At 42.7% G+C, this 18,829-nt stretch overlaps 1 protein-coding gene across 2 annotated transcripts in view; it reads right to left on the bottom strand.

Moving 5' to 3' along the window:
* Positions 1-9,464: 9,464 nt before the first annotated feature.
* The window catches only part of SPTLC3 (serine palmitoyltransferase long chain base subunit 3), a 62,198-nt gene continuing 52,833 nt past the window's right edge, over positions 9,465-18,829 (bottom strand). For both annotated transcript variants that reach the window (XM_081189120.1, XM_081189119.1), the window contains exons 10-12: positions 14,965-15,100; positions 13,897-14,026; positions 9,465-11,446 (exon numbers count right to left, since the gene is read on the bottom strand). In XM_081189120.1, the coding sequence (XP_081045246.1) occupies positions 11,333-11,446; positions 13,897-14,026; positions 14,965-15,100 (380 nt within the window). In that variant the 3' untranslated portion in view covers positions 9,465-11,332. The remainder of the gene's footprint in view (positions 11,447-13,896; positions 14,027-14,964; positions 15,101-18,829) is intronic.

The raw sequence follows: 18,829 nt of genomic DNA, 5'->3' as shown, positions 1-18,829 counted from the left end.
CAGGAATTAACAAAGAAACACCTTGCTGAGACATGATAGTAATAAGTAAAGTCATTGTAATCTTTAACTTCTAGTGAAGACTCTACCTCATTTTTAGAAAGTTGGAGAAAACTTCTTAACCCTCCCGGTTTAAGCTTTGCCCCTCCCTTCTGGGTACCAAAACCCTAGAGAAGTGGTATGTGTTGGCCCTTCATATACTCCCCTCTGCCTCTTCACATTTCAAGAGCATGTCAGCACACTGCAACAGACCAAGACATTTTTAGGTTCACAATTCTGTTGCTTTGGTGCAATCCTAACTCACAACAATCGTCTTGTAGAGCTTGTGAGTCCAAAAAGCTGAAATCCCAATGCATAATGTTTCTAGTCTTAGAGCAGGGGTCAGCAAACTTTTTCAGCAGGTGGCTGGTCCACTGTCCCTCAGACCATTTGGGGTGCCGGACTATTATTATTTTTTTTGGGGGGGGGAGGAAATGAACCAATTCCTATGCCCCACAAATAACCCAGAGATGCATTTTAAATAAAAGCACACATTCTACTCATGTAAAAACACACTGATTCCCGGACTGTCTGCGGGCCGGATTTAGAAGGCAATAGGACCGGATCCGGCCCCTGGGCCTTAGTTTGCCTACCCATGTCTTTGAGAGAGAGAGAGAGAGAGAGAGAGAGAGAGAGAGAGAGAGAGAGAGATGCAGGAGCCCCTTGAGGTAGTGGATGCTCCTACCGTATTTTTCGCTCTATAAGACGCACCAGACCACAAGACGCACCTAGTTTTTGGAGGAGGAAAACAAGAAAAAAATTATTCTGAATCTCAGAAGCCAGAACAGCAAGAGGGATCGCTGCGCAGTGAAAGCAGCAATCCCTCTTGCTGTTCTGGCTTCTGGGATAGCTGCACAGCCTGCATTCGCTCCATAAGACGCACACACATTTCCCCTTACTTTTTAGGAGGGAAAAAGTGAGTCTTATAGAGCAAAAAATATGGTACTTTTTACTTTCATTTCGTCAGCACAGTGATCTCTTTCTCCTTTTAAGAACGTACTTTTAGGCTTTGAGGTTGTGAATGTCACAGGGAATTAGATTAAATACACCTGTGAGTTTATGTTTATAATGCTGCACTTTCATTAATTAGTTGAATATCTCTTCCAGACTGCTGCAACAAATAAATAAATGCTTTACGATTTGAACCTGAATTCTTGTCGTTGTCAGTTCCTGGGTTCTGAACTCTTTAGAAGCCTTTAACACACAGCTCTGCCCCACAAGCGCATTTAAGGTTCACACATGAAGTGTGCGCGCGCACACACACAGTGCATTGTCACTTGGGCGAAAATGAACAGGCCAACCGTAAGCGTCCCACAGGTTTTGGAAATGGCTTTGCAAGGTCACCAGAATGCTGATTACATGCAGGCTAGAGGCTCTTATTCCTGAGAGTGCCGGCCATTTTTGCCCATATCCAGCCCATGGCTGACCTACACTTGCAAAGCAGCGTTTCCTGTCGCCCGCACTGCTCACAAACATCTTGGTAGGGCAAATACATAACACAATCCCTCTTTAAAACATAGGGGAGCCAAGAAGAGGGCGGGATTCTTTTACGATCAAACTGGGAGATCATGGGAGAACTTAAGATGTAAAAGCCCAAAACTAACACGCTACAGTTCTACCAAACTGCCTTTCTATCTGGCGTTATTTAAGACTGATTACAATACTATTTTATTGCTTTTTCATTTGTTTGTTACAAAAAGTGCATTGCATAAGCAGTCTTCTCCACTACATTTGTGACTTCTATAAGCATTTTCCCCAGTAAGCATTTCTGGGTCATGCAGCTTAGCCTACAATTGTCTTAAAACTGTTATCTACCTCCTGAATACAGTAGGACAGTTTCATTCCCAGCTGGTATGAATTGATGTAACTGGACAGAAATCAGAAGGTATTTGGCATCTTAACACTTGCAAAAGACCTGGCCAATCCTTCTGCAAAAATCCGTAAAGTAATCTTAGGGAATAAATGCTATTTGAGATCTATGTAACATTCATCATAAACCATCCAGAAAGCAACTGGACTTAAATTTGTAAGTTGAGCCAGGTAACTGAAGCATTGCAATTATTTTAAAACAAGTTTCTGCTTCCCAAAGTGTGCATCCCACCATAAACTACCTTCTTACTTTTTAAACCATTGTGCTTCAAGAACAGTTTTAGCCATTTAGGAAGGGTGTGTGTGTTTTATTTGTGGCTCTTTGAATTGGAGTGATTAACCAATGTGAATGTAAAAAGGTAAAGAACCCCTGACAGTTAAGTCCAGTCATGAACAACTCTGGGGTTGCAGAGCTCATTTCGCTTTACTGGCCGAGGGAGCCAACGTTTGTCTGCAGATAGTTTTTCCGGCTCATGTGGCCAGCATGAGTAAGCCGCTTCTGGCGAAACCAGAGCAGCGCACGGAATCGCCGTTTACCTTACTGCTGGAGCGGTACCTATTTATCTAGCTCCACCTGGTACGCAGGCTAAGACCCTACTTGCCCGCGGACTGTCTCACCAGAGTGGTGCATGCTCTAGTTATCTCCTGCTTGGACTACTGCAACATGCTCTACGTGGGGCGACCTTTGAAGGGGACCCGGAAACTGCAATTAATCCAGAATGCGGCAGCTAGACTGGTGACTGGGAGTGGCCGCCGGGACCACATAACACCGGTTCTGAGAGATCTGCATTGGCTCCCAGTCCGTTTCCGAGCACAATTCAAAGTGTTGGTGCTGACCTTTAAAGCCCTAAATGGCCTCGGTCCTGTATACCTGAAGGAGCGTCTCCACCCCCATCTTTCAGCCCGGGCACTGAGATCCAGCGCCGAGGGCCTTCTGGCGGCTCCCTCATTGCGAGAAGTAAGGTTACAGGGAACCAGACAGAGGGCCTTTTTGGTGGTAGTGCCCGCCCTGTGGAATGCCCTCCCATCAGATGTGAAGGAAATAAGCAGCTATCCTATCTTTAAAAAACATCTGAAGGCAGCCCTGTTCAGGGAAGTTTTTAACATTTAACGCTGTATTGTTTTTAAGACTTGATTGGGAGCTGCCCATAGTGGCTGGGGAAACTCAGCCAGATGGGCGGGGTATAAATAAATAAATTATTATTATTATTATTATTATTATTATTATTATTATTATTATTATTATTATTATTATCTACTTGCACTTTGACATGCTTTCAACTGCTAATGTAGTGACCAACAAACTACAATGCACAAAATAAAAAAAAATTCCTTCCAGTAACACCTGTCATTGTCTAGGAGAGGTTGTAGATCTCTGATGATGCGTTGAACAGAGAAACCAGTAGGAGAACACTTCAATCTCCCAGGACATTCTATACAAGACCTCAAAGTAATTGTCTTATTACAAAAGAATTTCAGAAATAGACTGGAAAGAGAAGTTGCTGTATTGCAACTTATTACCAAACTTAAAACCATGGAGAGACCTGGTCTGAATAGAGGCATTGGATTCTTATCTCATTATACATGATAAAGCTATTTTTAGCCATCTCACCCCTTGCTTTTTCCTGTAAGACCAATTGCAGTCGTTAACAGTCGTCAACAGGTTTACCACACCTATCAGCCAATCACCCACTCCCACCACCCTTCTGAGTAATACCCCTCCCCACCCTCTCACTATATATAAGGGTCTGGTGACTTCTGTTTCAGTGTATCTGAAGAAGCATGCATGCACACAAAAGCTCATACCAATAACAAACTTAGTTGGTCTCTAAGGTGCTGCTGGAAGGATTTTTTTTATTTTGTTTCGACTATGGCAGATCAACACGGCTACCTACCTGTAACTAGTACAATGCACAAGTTAGAGACCTTTACCAGACAACAGGGCGAAATCTCACTTGTTTAGAATGAAATAACCTGTGACCTATCCATCACACAGATCCCAACACTCTCCACAGGAGTGCAACAACTATAAAAAATCCTGAGGTTTAAGATCTCTTAAACTGCCTCCTTAAAAAAATTTAGTTCTCAAGGTTGCAGGGATTACTGTGATAAATTTCGCAGTGGGAAAAATATTCAGAAACAGAGCGGTATGCTGTATCAACAGGAAAACTCTTATGATGGATAACTGTCGGGTAAGCTGAATTTGTCAATACAGTGGTACCTTGGTTCCCAAATGGCTTAGTTGTTGAACAAATCAGCTCCTGAAGTAAGTGTTCAGCCAATCGGAAGCTGCACCTTGGTTTTCGAACAGCTTCTGGAGTTGAACGGACTCCCGGAACAGATTAAGTTCGAGAACCAAGGTACCACTGTAATCTCAGCCTTTTTCTTTTCAATAATAATAATAATAATAATAATAATAATAATAATAATAATAACAATTTATTATTTATACCCCGCCCATCTGGCTGAGTTTCCCCAGCCACTCTGGGCGGCTCCCAATCAGTGTTAAAAACAGTACAGCATTACATATTAAAAACTTCCCTGAACAGGGCTGCCTTAAGATGTCTTCTGAATGTCAGGTAATTATTTATCTCTTTAACATCTGATGGGAGGGCGTTCCACAGGGCAGGCGCCACTACCGAGAAGGCCCTCTGCCTGGTTCCCTGTAGCCTCACTTCTCGCAATGAGGGAACCGCCAGAAGGCCCTCGGCGCTAGATCTCAGTGTCCGGGCTGAATGATGGGGGTGGAGACGCTCCTTCAGGTATACAGGACCGAGGCCGTTTAGGGCTTTAAAGGTCAGCACCAACACTTTGAATCGTGCTCGGAAACGTACTGGGAGCCAATGCAGATCTCTCAGAACCGGTGTTATGTGGTCCCGGCGGCCACTCCCAGTCACCAGTTTAGCTGCCGCATTCTGGATTAATTGCAGTTTCCGGGTCCCCTTCAAAGGTCGCCCCACGTAGAGCGCATTGCAGTAGTCCAAGCGTGAGATAACTAGAGCATGCACCACTCTGGCGAGACAGTTCGTGAGCAGGTAGGGTCTTAGCCTGCGTACCAGGTGGAGCTGGTAGACAGCTGCCCTGGACACAGAGTTAACTTGCGCCTCCATGGACAGCTGTGAGTCCAAAATGACTCCCAGGCTGCGCACCTGGTCCTTCAGGGGCACAGTTACCCCATTCAAGACCAGGGAATCCCCCACACCAACCCGCTCCCTGTCCCCCAAAAACAGTACTTCTGTCTTGTCAGGATTCAACCTTAATCTGTTAGCCGCCATCCATCCTCCAACCGCCTCCAGGCACTCACACAGGAGCTTCACCGCCTTCACTGGTTCTGATTTAAAGGAGAGGTAGAGCTGGGTGTCATCTGCATACTGATGAACACCCAGTCCAAACCCCCTGATGATCTCTCCCAGCGGCTTCATATAGATATTAAAAAGCATGGGGGAAAGGACAGAACCCTGAGGCACCCCACAAGTGAGAGCCCAGGGGTCTGAACACTCATCCCCCACCACCACTTTCTGGACACGGCCCAGGAGGAAGGAGCGGAACCACTGTATGACAGTGCCCCCAGCTCCCAGCCCCTCTAGACGGTCCAGAAGGATGTTATGGTCGATGGTGTCAAAGGCCGCTGAGAGATCCAGCAGAACTAGGAAACAGCTCTCACCTTTGTCCCTAGCCCGCCGGAGATCATCAACCAGCGCGACCAAAGCAGTTTCAGTCCCATGGTGAGGCCTGAATCCCGATTGGAAGGGATCCAAATGGTCCGTTTCCTCCAGGCGTGATTGGAGTTGTTCAGCAACCACCCGCTCAATCACCTTGCCCAAGAATGGTAAATTTGAGACTGGGCGATAGTTGGCCAAATTGGCTGGGTCTAAAGATGTTTTTTTAAGAAGCGGTTTAATGACCGCCTCTTTCAGCAGGTCTGGGAAGGCTCCCTCACAGAGGGAAGCATTCACCACCCCGCAGAGCCCATCGCCCAGCTCTTCCCGGCTCGCTTTTATCAGCCAGGATGGGCAAGGATCAAGGAGACAGGTGGGACAGGGTCCGTGCCGTTTCGCTCATGGCCTGCATCAGTGGTCCTCCGCCTTTTCTTAAAGTCAATAGATGGCACCTACAAATTAGCACACATCACTCATTCTAGAGCATCTGATTAAGTAGGGGATCAAAACATACTAGTGAATTGTGGATATCTACTTCCATTCCAACTAAGAAAAATATTACATTTTAAGTAGTGGAGTTGGTTAGGCACGGAATCTTTAAGAGATAAATTGCTTTGCAAAAACGTCCTCTGTGTCTTTGTGTGTGGGGGGGAGGGGAACTCTCACAATCCAGCTGGCATCAGGTGCCAAGACATTTATAACACTTACACTTTTAATATCAAAGAGAGGGCTCCCCGCCCCTTGCCATCTCTCAACTACACTTTGCACAGTATTTATGGTCCAAGTCTGACCACCACGATTGTGCTGTCAAAAAACTGCATATGTATAATAATAGACTTGTTCTGGAATCTGCAGATGAACAGGTCCTTGTTAAGTAAGAGGATATATATTATTTGCAAAACCTGGGAAACAGGGAAGTTTGGGTGGGTTGGAAGGGTTTTGGAATAGATTATTTGCTTTGCTTTGCTGCTGCTGCTGCCATGTGCAGGAGTTCCGACTGCTTCTGCTCTTAAAGAAGCCCATTAGAAAACTTTCTGCCACATAGCCTGGCAAATATAAGGTCCAGATGCTGCCTGCTAAATAATATTAACTAACACACACACACCCTGGATCAATTGGAAACTATTGCAAGACTGCAGAAAAATCAAGATGTTTGTAATAAATGTAAAATTAAAAAGTGAGGGCTGCTTTCTACATCAGGAATAAGGGGGAATTAAGTTCTGCTGTTAAGGTGCTACACTCAATATGCCAGCAAATTTGGAAAACTCAGCAGTGGCCAGAGGATTGGAGAAGATCAGTCTACATCCCAATCCCAAAGAAGGGCAGTGCCAAAGAATGCTCCAACTACTGCACAATTGCACTCATTTCACACACTAGCAAGGTTATGCTTAAAATTCTACAAGGAAGGCTTAAGCAGTATGTGGATCGAGAACTCCCAGAAGTGCAAGCTGGATTTAGAAGAGGCAGAGGAACCAGAGACCAAATTGCAAACATGCGCTGGATTATGGAGAAAGCTAGAGAGTTCCAGAAAGACATCTACTTCTGCTTCATTGACTATGCAAAAGCCTTTGACTGTGTCGACCACAGCAAACTATGGCAAGTTCTTAAAGAAATGGGAGTGCCTGATCACCTCATCTGTCTCCTGAGAAATCTCTATGTGGGACAAGAAGCTACAGTTAGAACTGGATATGGAACAACTGATTGGTTCAAAATTGGGAAAGGAGTACGACAAGGCTGTATATTGTCTCCCTGCTTATTTAACTTATATGCAGAATTCATCATGTGAAAGGCTGGGCTGGATGAATCCCTAGCTGGAATTAAGATTGCCGGAAGAAATATCAACAACCTCAGATATGCAGATGACACAACTTTAAAAACAGAAAGTGAGGAGGAATTAAAGAACCTTTTAATGAGGGTGAAAGAGGAGAGTGCAAAATATGGTCTGAAGCTCAACATCAAAAAAAGAAGATCATGGCCACTGGTCCTATCACCTCCTGGCAAATAGAAGGGGAAGAAATGGAGGCAGTGAGAGATTTTACTTTCTTGGGCTCCATGATCACTGCAGATGGTGACACCAGTCACAAAATTAAAAGACGCCTGCTTCTTGGGAGAAAAGCAATGACAAACCTAGACAGCATCTTAAAAAGCAGAGACATTACCTTGCCAACAAAGGTCCGTATAGTTAAAGCTATGGTTTTCCCAGTAGTGATGTATGGAAGTAAGAGCTGGACCACAAAGAAGGCTGATCGCCGAAGAATTGATGCTTTTGAGTTATTGTGCTGGAGGAGACTCTTGAGAGTCCCCTGGACTGCAAGAAGATCAAACCTATCCATTCTTAAGGAAATCAGCCCTGAGTGCTCACCGGAAGGACAGATCGTGAAACTGAGGCTCCAGTACTTTGGCCACCTCATGAGAAGAGAATACTCCCTCGAAAAGATCCTGATGTTGGGAAAGATGGAGGGCACAAGGAGAAGGGGATGACAGAGGACAAGATAGTTGGATAGTGTTCTCAAAGTACAAGCATGAGTTTGACCAAACTGCAGGAGGCAGTGGAAGACAGAAGTGCCTGGAGTGCTCTGGTCCATGGGGTCATGAAGAGTCGGACACGACTAAACGACTAAACAACAACAACAACAACAAGTTCTACATAGGGATTTGCTGCCCCTGTGGATTCTGCTGCCCGAGGCGGTTGCCTCAAGAGTGGGCAGGCCCTGCTTCCTTCAAGGTTCAATGGCTCCCAAAGTGTTTTTTTTTTTTTTAAGGCATGCCATTTTAACAATATAAAATCAGTTATTGTTTACTGCTGTTCCATTTGATGTAATTTGCCCCAGGCTCTACAGCCCCTTCCTCAAGCATAGTATGCTGGAAATCAGAACTGCAACAAGACTTTAGTAAGAGAAAATATTCACTTCTTAAATAAAGTAAGTAGAGTTGTTCACAGCCCTTTTACAGACATTGCCTTACCAAAAGAAGGCAAAACTTTCAACTCACTGGCTAATGGCACAAACACACACCACAGTATTATTGAGACCCACTCTGCTCTAAGCCCAGTCCTTACATATGGCTTACATTTCTGTATAGGTACAATGACAATCAGTAACATATGAAGTGCAAAGGTCGAATCATTCCTATGTCATAAACTCCAAAGTACTTTAAAGGGTAAGGCCTTCTAGTCTCTTTTTGCTGATTATGCACTATAGGAAAATATTAACCTACCATACAGGATCCCCCCCCCCCCAGATTACAAAACTAACCAAAACTGTGCATGGGAGATGTATGGGAGGAATAAAGAGGAATGCTTTGCCTGTGGACAGAGATGGTTTGGACTGGATACGATTTGGAAGATACCATTGAAACTATTATTCTATATGGATGTTATTAGCTGCCAGCAGGGGATCTGAGATGCGGAATGGTAGCTTCAGTTCCAAAGACACTTATGTGTCTATTCCAATGAACAGACAAATGTGGCACCTGGATCCAGTGCTCTGCTACTAACAGGTATGCAGCTCTGCAGCAGAGGAAGCACACAGGATATGGTACCATTCCATACCATACTACCTAAACAATGCATCTGTTAAGGGAATGATGAAGGGGAGGAGATGGAGATGCGAGGAATTATTTTATTTGTAAGAGCAGAACTAGCAGCATCTTTAGAGAAAGCCCTTTCACCAGAGCATCAATTTGGCAGTGTGCCCCCGGGGGTATGAAGCCATATCTCCCCCCCCCTTTAAAATGACCACTGAAACCAGGATGTTCTGTGGATCCTGTGAATTGTGGATCATGGCTTAAGATGCTTCCTCTATAACCCACCATCATTCTTCAATGGATGAATGCCCCTCCATGCAAATCTGTAAATGGAAATTAAAGTTACCCGAACAAGAAAGGAGTCAACTTCAAAAATTATAAAAACAAAAACATCCTTTAATCTTTATACAGTAGTTTTAGTATAATGCACAAACATGGCCCCTATAGTGTTTCTCAAGTTCATCTGCCAAAGTGAACAATCATACAACACTGTACAAATCACTCCCCTCCACAATATACTTCTGAAGGAGACATTTGATATTGTGGAATGCGTTGCGGTCCATTCTTAACATTATAGCAGCATTGAATTTTATTAACTTGAACAACAAAAAGGGACCTCATAACTAATCAGCCTTGCTTCATCCTCAAAGCTGCTTTAACAAGCAGGGGAGTCATATACTGTAATTGCTATTCCACAATTTAATTGTTCTGTTCTTAAATCTAATTTTGCAGCTGTGGGTTAAGTGGATACCACAGCTTTCAAGAACATGAAAGCAAAGTACATCTGTGCAACAGAAAGCTAACCATCTCTTGATCGGATGTGTTTACAGTGCCATCAGATAGTCCAGAATGGTTTGCAGCTCCCTCAAAGCTACAGAAACAACTTTCAACCAGTTATTTTATTTTTATATAAAAAAACTACATAAAACTACAAAGACCTTCCTTAACTGCTGAGACTGGAGAACTTCATTTCACATGCAGCCCAGTTGGAAGTGGATGATATCTTCCCATTAGTTCTGGCTTCATTCATTTGGTGCAATGCAAGTGGGACTACATCCACCTATTCTCCCATTATCCTTTCCAGATCATTGGTCATGTTCTAACACCAGTTAAAAACTGTAAACATGTAATAAAAAACACAGATCGGTAACTCTCACAGCAAAACCAAGAATGTTCACCAACTTATCTCCAACTGTGTTATACCTCATAGAAACAGCACTATAAAGAGGTCTCAGGAGTCTGAAACAGCAAGTTCCTGGCGCATCTTATTCTGTGAAACACACAACCAAAGTGTTCTTTACTCCCAAGTATGCTTATCAAGCCTGTAAGGCACTTCAAGAACAGAAAATAGGCTTCTGAATGTCAGTTATATTTTGTGCATCACAAGGGAAGGTATGTATGTGAAAGTATGCAAGAGTAACAGAAATGTTAGTTATGAAAATTGTGCATGAAAAGCCTATAAACCTGCTTTCAGACCAAACAAGTAAAAAGAAAGAAAGAAAAGAATTTCTACCATTAATTTTAAGTATTCAATGCATCAACAATGTAAGAATAAAAACAGACATTTTTGTGGCTTACTCTTTCTTGCCACGTTTGATGAAAAAACCTTAAAACATTTTTTTTTTTGCCAAAAAAACCAACTGGCAAACACAAGTTGTAGCTTTCCCCTCCCCAAAAAACTTTTGGCAGTAATAGTTAATGTTAAGTATGGCACTGAATGACCACTGTCTCCTACTAAGACACCTGTTAATCAAAGAAACGTCTGCCTGTAATTTCCTCTGCCAAAATTCACATAAGTTGAAATGGAAGTATGCTGTTCTGCAAGTGAAAGCCAGTTTAACAAGTGAATTTTTTCCTTCAACCAACATACTACATTCCAATCCACTCTTTTAAAAAGTTTATTGTAATCATAATTAAGAACTATGAAAAGCCTGCTCATAAAAAGGCTCATAACAAAGGCTGCACAGTTGCAATCGACTTAATGGGACAAAGTCTTTTGCATCAAATAATAATAATATTAATAATAATAATAATACTCGTATTTCTTGGTAGGGCTCTGTAGCAACCATATTTCAGTCTCTTGCACACAGATTCCAATCCGGTGAAACACACACAGTGCTTTTCTTGGTTCAATTAGCTGTGAAGCAAAAACTGTCCTTAGAAAAGAAGAAACACATTCCTATTGTTTAGGTTCCCTCCCCCCCTCTTGTAACATCATAATGGTTTCTCCATGGGAGGGAAGTTTAATCTTCAAGTTCAAAGCATGTTTCATCATATAGTTCAGGACGAGATGACTTGGAGCGCTGGGAATATTTCAGCTGCAAAAAATCTCCCAGTTCATCGAGAGCATCAAGGACCTGTAAATACAATTGTACGATATCAGAAAGATATAAAACGCCGCTCACTTCTGCTTAGCATCAAAGACAAAGAGTCACACAAATGTATGTTTTCACACTCAAACAAAAAAAGGAATTAAGAGCACTGGTGAATCCAGGTGAAATTCATAGTGTTATTCCATATTCATAACACTATTACGAATGTAAAAGTCACAGACTCTAAGTCTTGTATTACCTGGGGCCAACAATGAAGAAGTGAACATTGTTTCTGTTTCTGATGTTTTGTCCAAATAGTTAATCCAGTGTATACATTTCCACCAAATGCTTGTCAGAAGGAGGCAGGCTCTTTTATAGTTGAAGACCAACTGCTCTTTGGCACCTCCCAACTGAAGACAAACTTCCTCTCCCTGGTCATTTTAAAACATGAAGTCACCTGAACTCCAAATTTCATTTTCCTTTCCTGCTTCCATTGCTTCTCTAGTTTGTCATCATGACTGTTAGATTGCAAACCACCCTCCATTCTGGTGTGGTCCTGTCTATTTTATTTCTGGTCTGGATATATTTCAGTATAATTTTCCATTTTAGACTCCAGTTTTACAGTGGGTTTCATGCTAACTTTTTTTTATCATTCCCCTGCTTGATGTGCATTTGTACAATGGCAATTGCCTGAACATATTTAAAGATGTTACCACCACCACCAGTTTGCATCCAGTTCTAGGCCAGGTCTTGCCACTACCTACTCCCAAAGCATAATGCTTCCCACACCTTCCTTTGACAAAAGGAACAATTTTTCATGCCTGCAAGAAGCTCAAGTGCCTATTTTAAAAAGTGCCTCAAAGAGCAGGCATTTCTCCTCCACAAACAGCATTTAGTATTAGCTGAGTGTAAGTGTGAAGGTGAGATGATACTGCTATTAATTTTAAATTGAAATAGCATCTGCATAAGAACCAGATGGCTTTTGTTATCAAATAACTATGGGTTTTGGTTTTTTACGAGAGGAAACAAGCCTGAAATGTCTCCAGCAACAGTAAAATTCTTAGTGCATTACTTATGTGGTCTTGTGGTGCATGACACTTGTTTATTTGCACTATTCTAGATTTGGGGTTATTATATATTATTATTATACAGAATATTATTATTATATATTATTATGCTTTCGTGTCTTACAAAAGTCATTGGGATTAAGGTAATGGGATGTCTTTCCATTTCAAGTATGGGTTGAAACAAATCAGGACATTCAACATATTGGTTTGTATGGTATTACAGCCCCTTCCTTCCTTCCTTCCTTCCTTCCTTCCTTCCTTCCTTCCTTCCTTCCTTCCTTCCTGTTTGTTTTGTGTCAAACCATAACACCATATAGGAAAAAACTGGTTACAAGCAAACTTTCCTTTATGGATGCTGCAGATATTAGGTTATCAAAATACAGCTGCAATCAGCAAGCTTCACTCTCCTGTCTTAAAACCACATGGCCTTTACCTTGAGCAGGTATTGTAACTCTTTCCCACTGCTGTGTTAATTTGTCCAAAAATTAAATTAGGAAACTGTATAACTCCCCTTTATTTCTCAAGTCCACCAAATATCACAAGGGAGTGCTGCTTTGAGAAGCAAGCAGTATTCAAGAGGTGTGGCCGAACAGGAGAGTTCAACCAAGTATTTGAAGCCCATCATTCTATTTTGCACAGAACATGGGTTGCAGTGTTAGGATCCTAACACTGTCACAAGATCAAAGCCATACAAAATTAAAGCAAAACACAGATGCAATTTCTCACCCAGGTTTGCAACAGCATGGGGGATATAACTTGGCATACTGCTGTCTTACCATCCGGGTCAATTCTCTTGTTTGATTTCAGAATCAAAAGTCTAGATTTAGTTAGTGATCCTCTTGTGCCAACGTAGCCCTCAACCTGAAAATATGATTGCAACCAACATTTTGCTGCTTTTCCACTTTGTTCTATGAAACTCAAAAGTTTGCATACTTCTAAGTTGGCCCAGTAAAATATATTAATTTGCCTACATGTTTCTCACGTAGACATAAGTACAGTCATACCTTGGGTTGCAGATGCTTCAGGTTGCCTTTTTTTGGGTTATGGAGTGCCGAAACCCGGAAGTACCGGAACGGGTTACTTCTGGGTTCTGGCGATCGCGCATGCGCAGAAGCGCTAAATCGCGCTTTGCACATGTGCAGAAGCACTGAATCGAAACCCAGATGTGCCGCTGCGGGTTGCGAACGTGCATCCCACACGGATCACATTCGCAACCTGAGCGTCCACTGTATTTACTTACTTTCAAAATCAAACCTTCTGCAATAATGTGAGGGCAATCAAGGAAGGCAAAGAGTTAATAATCATATTAATAATAATAATAATAATAATAATAATAATAATAATAATAGGAGAGACAGTGTGAGGCTTCTTCTAGAACCTTCCCATTCAATGTCAAGTCGGTATTGCAAGCAAGCTTGCTGTACTTACCGCATCTAACATCTCCCGTGTATGAGCAGCTGACACACAAAACCGAGCTCTGGATTCTGCGATCGGAGTAGCTGGAAAGCCGACCACCACCACCCCGATATTTCTGGCTAGCATGCGTCTTGCAAAAGCCCTGGGTAAGAAAATGAGGCAAAACTGAAATTATTGCTGACACACTGCACAATGTTTAAATACAAAAGAAGTAAACACAAGACCCCATTGCAGAAGTGGAAGCTCATATTCAGTGCTTTTGCTGACAAGGACTTTCGCTGAATCCTACCTTAAGCTGGTAGCAGTGATTTTGGCCAGGGTGGGGGGAGAATCCCCCCCAAAAAAACAACAACAAAACTGTTCCAGTGCTTCATTTTTCCATGGAAAACTTTCTACTTAATCAGTTCATTAGTAACAATGAATGGATGTGAATTGCAAATGCAGTATTAGGTAAGATTGGCAGTTTCAATTTTTTTTCTTTGTTGATTAAATACAAGAAAATTGAAACATGCTAAATTGGATCACTTTAGGGCTTGAGAAAATTTTCCAATACAGATTACTCTAATTTGCATGGGATTTCCCCCTCCCCCCCAAAAAACCCCACATCACTGCTTGGGAGTAAGGCCTACTGAAAAAACAGTACTTCCTTGTAAGCATGCATAGGACAGCACTGCTTGTCTTTTATACATGTCTGATAAAATTGAGAGGAGGGGGCTGCTTAAACCCAAGAGCCTCTTAAATTCAATAAGCCCAGAAAAGTATTTTTTTAAAAAATAAACTAGTTAACAAGCACAATTTTTAAGACTATTACACCATAGAGTGGAAGCACCCACCAGTTTGACACTCTTAAGTACTTATGGCCATACTTTTCCCTATAAACCCAGAGAACAGTTGTCAGTCAGAGTAGACAGCACTAGAAGGGAAGCTGCCATAGAAGGAAGCTGCCATATAAGACAAGTCAGAATATGTTCCCTAATGTAGAAATATAAAAAAGACATTTCTGAAATAAAATCTTTTGAGTTTACCAGCAAAATTCTGAAAACTTTGCATAGCTGCCTGGGGCAGAGGAGCTTAACTTACCCAATTTTGCCTGGTATGTAAAGGAGCAAAGGGACAACAGGAGAATCTTCATTGCCATAAATAATGAAACCTAGTTTATGCAATCTTCGTCTGAAGTACCTTGTATTCTCTGCTAGCGCGCGGACTCTCTGAAGTCCTGGAATAAGAACCAGAAAACCAGTGAATGCAGGAACATCACACATCTGCTGCCTCAGGACCAAAACAAAGATCTAGAGCTTTAATGTTGCAGAGACTGATCAGCACGTAAAACAGCTAACTGAGATGGCTTCAGAAGCCGATACATCCTCAAACATACATTCAAACGTTAATGTGTCCCCAGCTGATTATTTCTGATACAGTGGTACCTTGGTTCTTGAATTTAATCTGTTCTGGGAGTCCATTCGACTCCCGGAACGGTTAAAAAACCAAGGCGTGGCTTCTGATTGGCTGCAGGAGCTTCCTGCACTCAATCGGAAGCCGCGGAAGCCGTGTTTGACGTTCGGCTTCTGAACAACGTTCGCAAACCGGAACACTCACTTCCGGGTTTGCAGCGTTCGAGAGCCGATTTGTTCAGGAGCCAAGCCGTTTGACTACCAAGGTACCACTGTACATAATAGTATTATGAAGATAAAAGAGTACCCACAGGGCGAAATGAGACATGCATCCACATGGAGGAGGTTCTTACACCAGTGGTAAAAGGAGCACCACTAAACATTCCCCCAACCCACACATCTCAGGCCTTACTAGTCCATTGCTCAAGGCACTCTTCTTCATTCTCTACTTACTTCTGGTTTTGGAGTCAGAAGGGAATAAAAGTGCTTGGAGCAACAACTGGGGTGGGGAAGAGAGGGGCAAGGAGGTTCAGTACCTCCCCCCCAATTTTTTTTAATACTGTTTAAAAACAGATGCCCTCCCCCCGAATATCTGAACAGGGAGGCTATGTGGATGATGCTTAGTTTGACCCATGCACACTGTACTCCACTCTTTCCTTTCTAAGCAAAACACTCACAGCTTCTCAGTTACATTAACAAGGCATAAGTAAAGGTACCCCTGCCCGTACGGGCCAGTCTTGACAGACTCTAGGGTTGTGTCCTCATCTCACTCTAGAGGCCGGGAGCCAGCGCTGTCCGCAGACACTTCCGGATCACGTGGCCAGCGTGACGAAGCTACTCTGGCGAGCCAGAGCCGCACACGGAAACGCCGTTTACCTTCCCGCTAGTAAGAGGTCCCAATTTATCTACTTGCTCCTGAGCGTGCTTTCGAACTGCTAGGTTGGCAGGCGCTGGGACTGAGCAACGGGAGCGCATCCCGCTGCGGGGATTCGAACCGCCGACCATACGATCAGCAAGTCCTAGGCGCTGAGGTTTTACCCACAGCGCCACACGCGTCCCTATTAACAAGGCATAGCGGAGGTATTATGATTAAAGTGTCTGGGAGGAACAATAAGACACCATGATTGACTACAATACATCTGTTCTACCCTGCTTAGTATAATAAACAAACACAGTTATACAGTACAATGTTGTTCTCCCATGCAAACCCACCCGGACTCCATTCAATATGGGTTTAAAGAGAACAATATCCAGAACTGTTTTCTGGTGCAAGGACACACAAGTCCTCATTCCACCTGCCAAAAATTCCTCCTAAGTCAAGATAATGGGTTTGTATCTGGATCACAAACAACAATAAATCAGGTGATAATAGCCATGGGCTCATTATAATACTATTCTTTGGAGTGCTAGAGAGAAGTTTGAAGGCAAAGGGGAGATACATTTCACCCATTTCAGTATACAGTACTTTGCAATGTCCAAAGCCTTTGACCTTCTAGATGTCATTGGACTCCAACTTGGATTTGATATCCCACCTTTCACTCCCTTTAAGGAGTCTCAAAGCGGCTAACAATCTCCTTTCCCTTCCTCCCCCACAACAAACACTCTGTGAGGTGAGTGGGGCTGAGAGACTTCAAAGAAGTGTGACTGGCCCAAGGTCACCCAGCAGCTGCATGTGGAGGAGCGGAGACGCGAACCCGGTTCCCCAGATTACGAGACTACCGCTCTTAACCACTACACCACACTGGCTCCTTCCATCATCCTTGAGCATAGTTCATTTTGGTTGGAGCTAATGGGAATTGGAGTCCCGCATCTTCTGCAGCACTACAAGTTAACCACTTTTTAACTAAAAGTTAAAAACACAGTTCAGAATCTAGAACAAACTTAGAGCGGACAGAACAAAACAAAATTTAAACTGGTTGACCCAAAGCCATTTCTATATTTCACCGACTCAAGACTGTTACATCTTGTCTTTACTGATGATGCAATGACCTTGCTATCTCTTTAATCTCCCAATAGCCAAGGGAGTATTCGCTGGATTACTTCTAATGTTAGTTGGTAGGAGACAGACACAAAGCACATGTTTGCAAATCTTTGTACATCACAATGTAGCAGATCTTGTGGCGTCTCTGATCTTTTTAACAGCCTAACTGCTCCACCATATTTCTTTTTTAAGGAGGCCACCATCACAATTGTCATTACAGCATTTCACTCTTTCCAGAAATTCTATCTACGGCACATCCTGCTCCACCCCGCCGAGAATTATTATTATTTTACAATGTCTCTGGAGTTCTTTGTAATTAGCACTTCTCTTAGGCACCACTTCAAGCCGAACTATTTTGCATTTCCCTATATTCAAAAAAAATAAATCAGTAATTACCATAATCCTGAGATTCTTCCCTTCATCCCATTTGGTTTGAGAAATGAGGCATTTCAGTTCTTTGGAGTCCCAAAGAACACTATGTTGACACACAGTTGGAACTTACAGGACTGCAAATAGATTTAACTCTTGGTGCTTATTTCTATTTCAAACAGATATATCCACACACACAGCTGTTAAGAAGAACCTCTTGGGCATGTAGCTGATGAAGCGATATGGTGGGGCAGAAGACTGTTTAAGGCCCTGCTCAAAACATGAAGCCCCGCTCAAAATATGAAGAAAGGATCCTCATGCTGAAGCCTGCTCTCACAGATTGCCCCTGCTGGATCTCAGAGGACTGTCTCCTTCAGAGATGGCCATAGGCAGGGTGAGGCAGCCACCTCAGAAGGCAGATGTTGGAAGGTGCGGGCAAACAGAGCAGTTTGCACAGTATGACCAGTATTCCTTAAGCGAATACTGTATGTTTCCTGGTGCCAGTGTTCAAATAAGAATCAACTGTCAATCCAGGGAGCTTTGGGAGATGGAACACAGCAGGTGGGAAAGTGGGCAGGCACTATGTTGTCCTTTGCTTCAGGCGGCAACCTGTTTTGGGATAACCCTGGTCTCCTTGCAGGATTTCTCTTTCTGACCAGCTGTTTAGGAACTTTCCATACCATCAGTTTGAAAGAACTACACAGGTGAATTTATTGGGTATGCTCTGTTATATATATCTGACATAGCTGACAAAGGATTTTGAAAAATTATTGGAAGGATTTCCAGGTGCTGGCTATCCTATTTCTTTCACAGAAATAAAATACGATGCTTTCCTCAGGTAGCACCTTGGTGGTTAGTGTGATTGTCCTGAGAAATGTGATAGTGTGGAAATTACAGGAACTTATATGTGACATCATGAAAGACCAGCAGTTACATAAGCACCTCATTTGTGACACTCTAGATTTTAAAAAATACACCTAACCATTACTTTCTTCAGCGTCTGAGAACTAAGGCACCTTTAGCATACTTATCTAGTCATATCTTTCTTTTAAAAAGAGAGACAGCAAAGCTGCCTCCTTCTCTACCACCGTCTCATTTTTTATTTTTATTTTTTTTAAAAATTAGCTATGTTTGATGGTATGCTCTCTGACAAATATGAGTGGGAAGTCAAAGCTATCAACACACATATTTATAGATACATATT

Source organism: Podarcis bocagei (genome assembly GCF_964188305.1).
Source record: "Podarcis bocagei genome assembly, chromosome: 3".
Taxonomy (NCBI): domain Eukaryota; kingdom Metazoa; phylum Chordata; class Lepidosauria; order Squamata; family Lacertidae; genus Podarcis; species Podarcis bocagei.
This window is presented reverse-complemented; position numbering and strand designations above follow the sequence as displayed.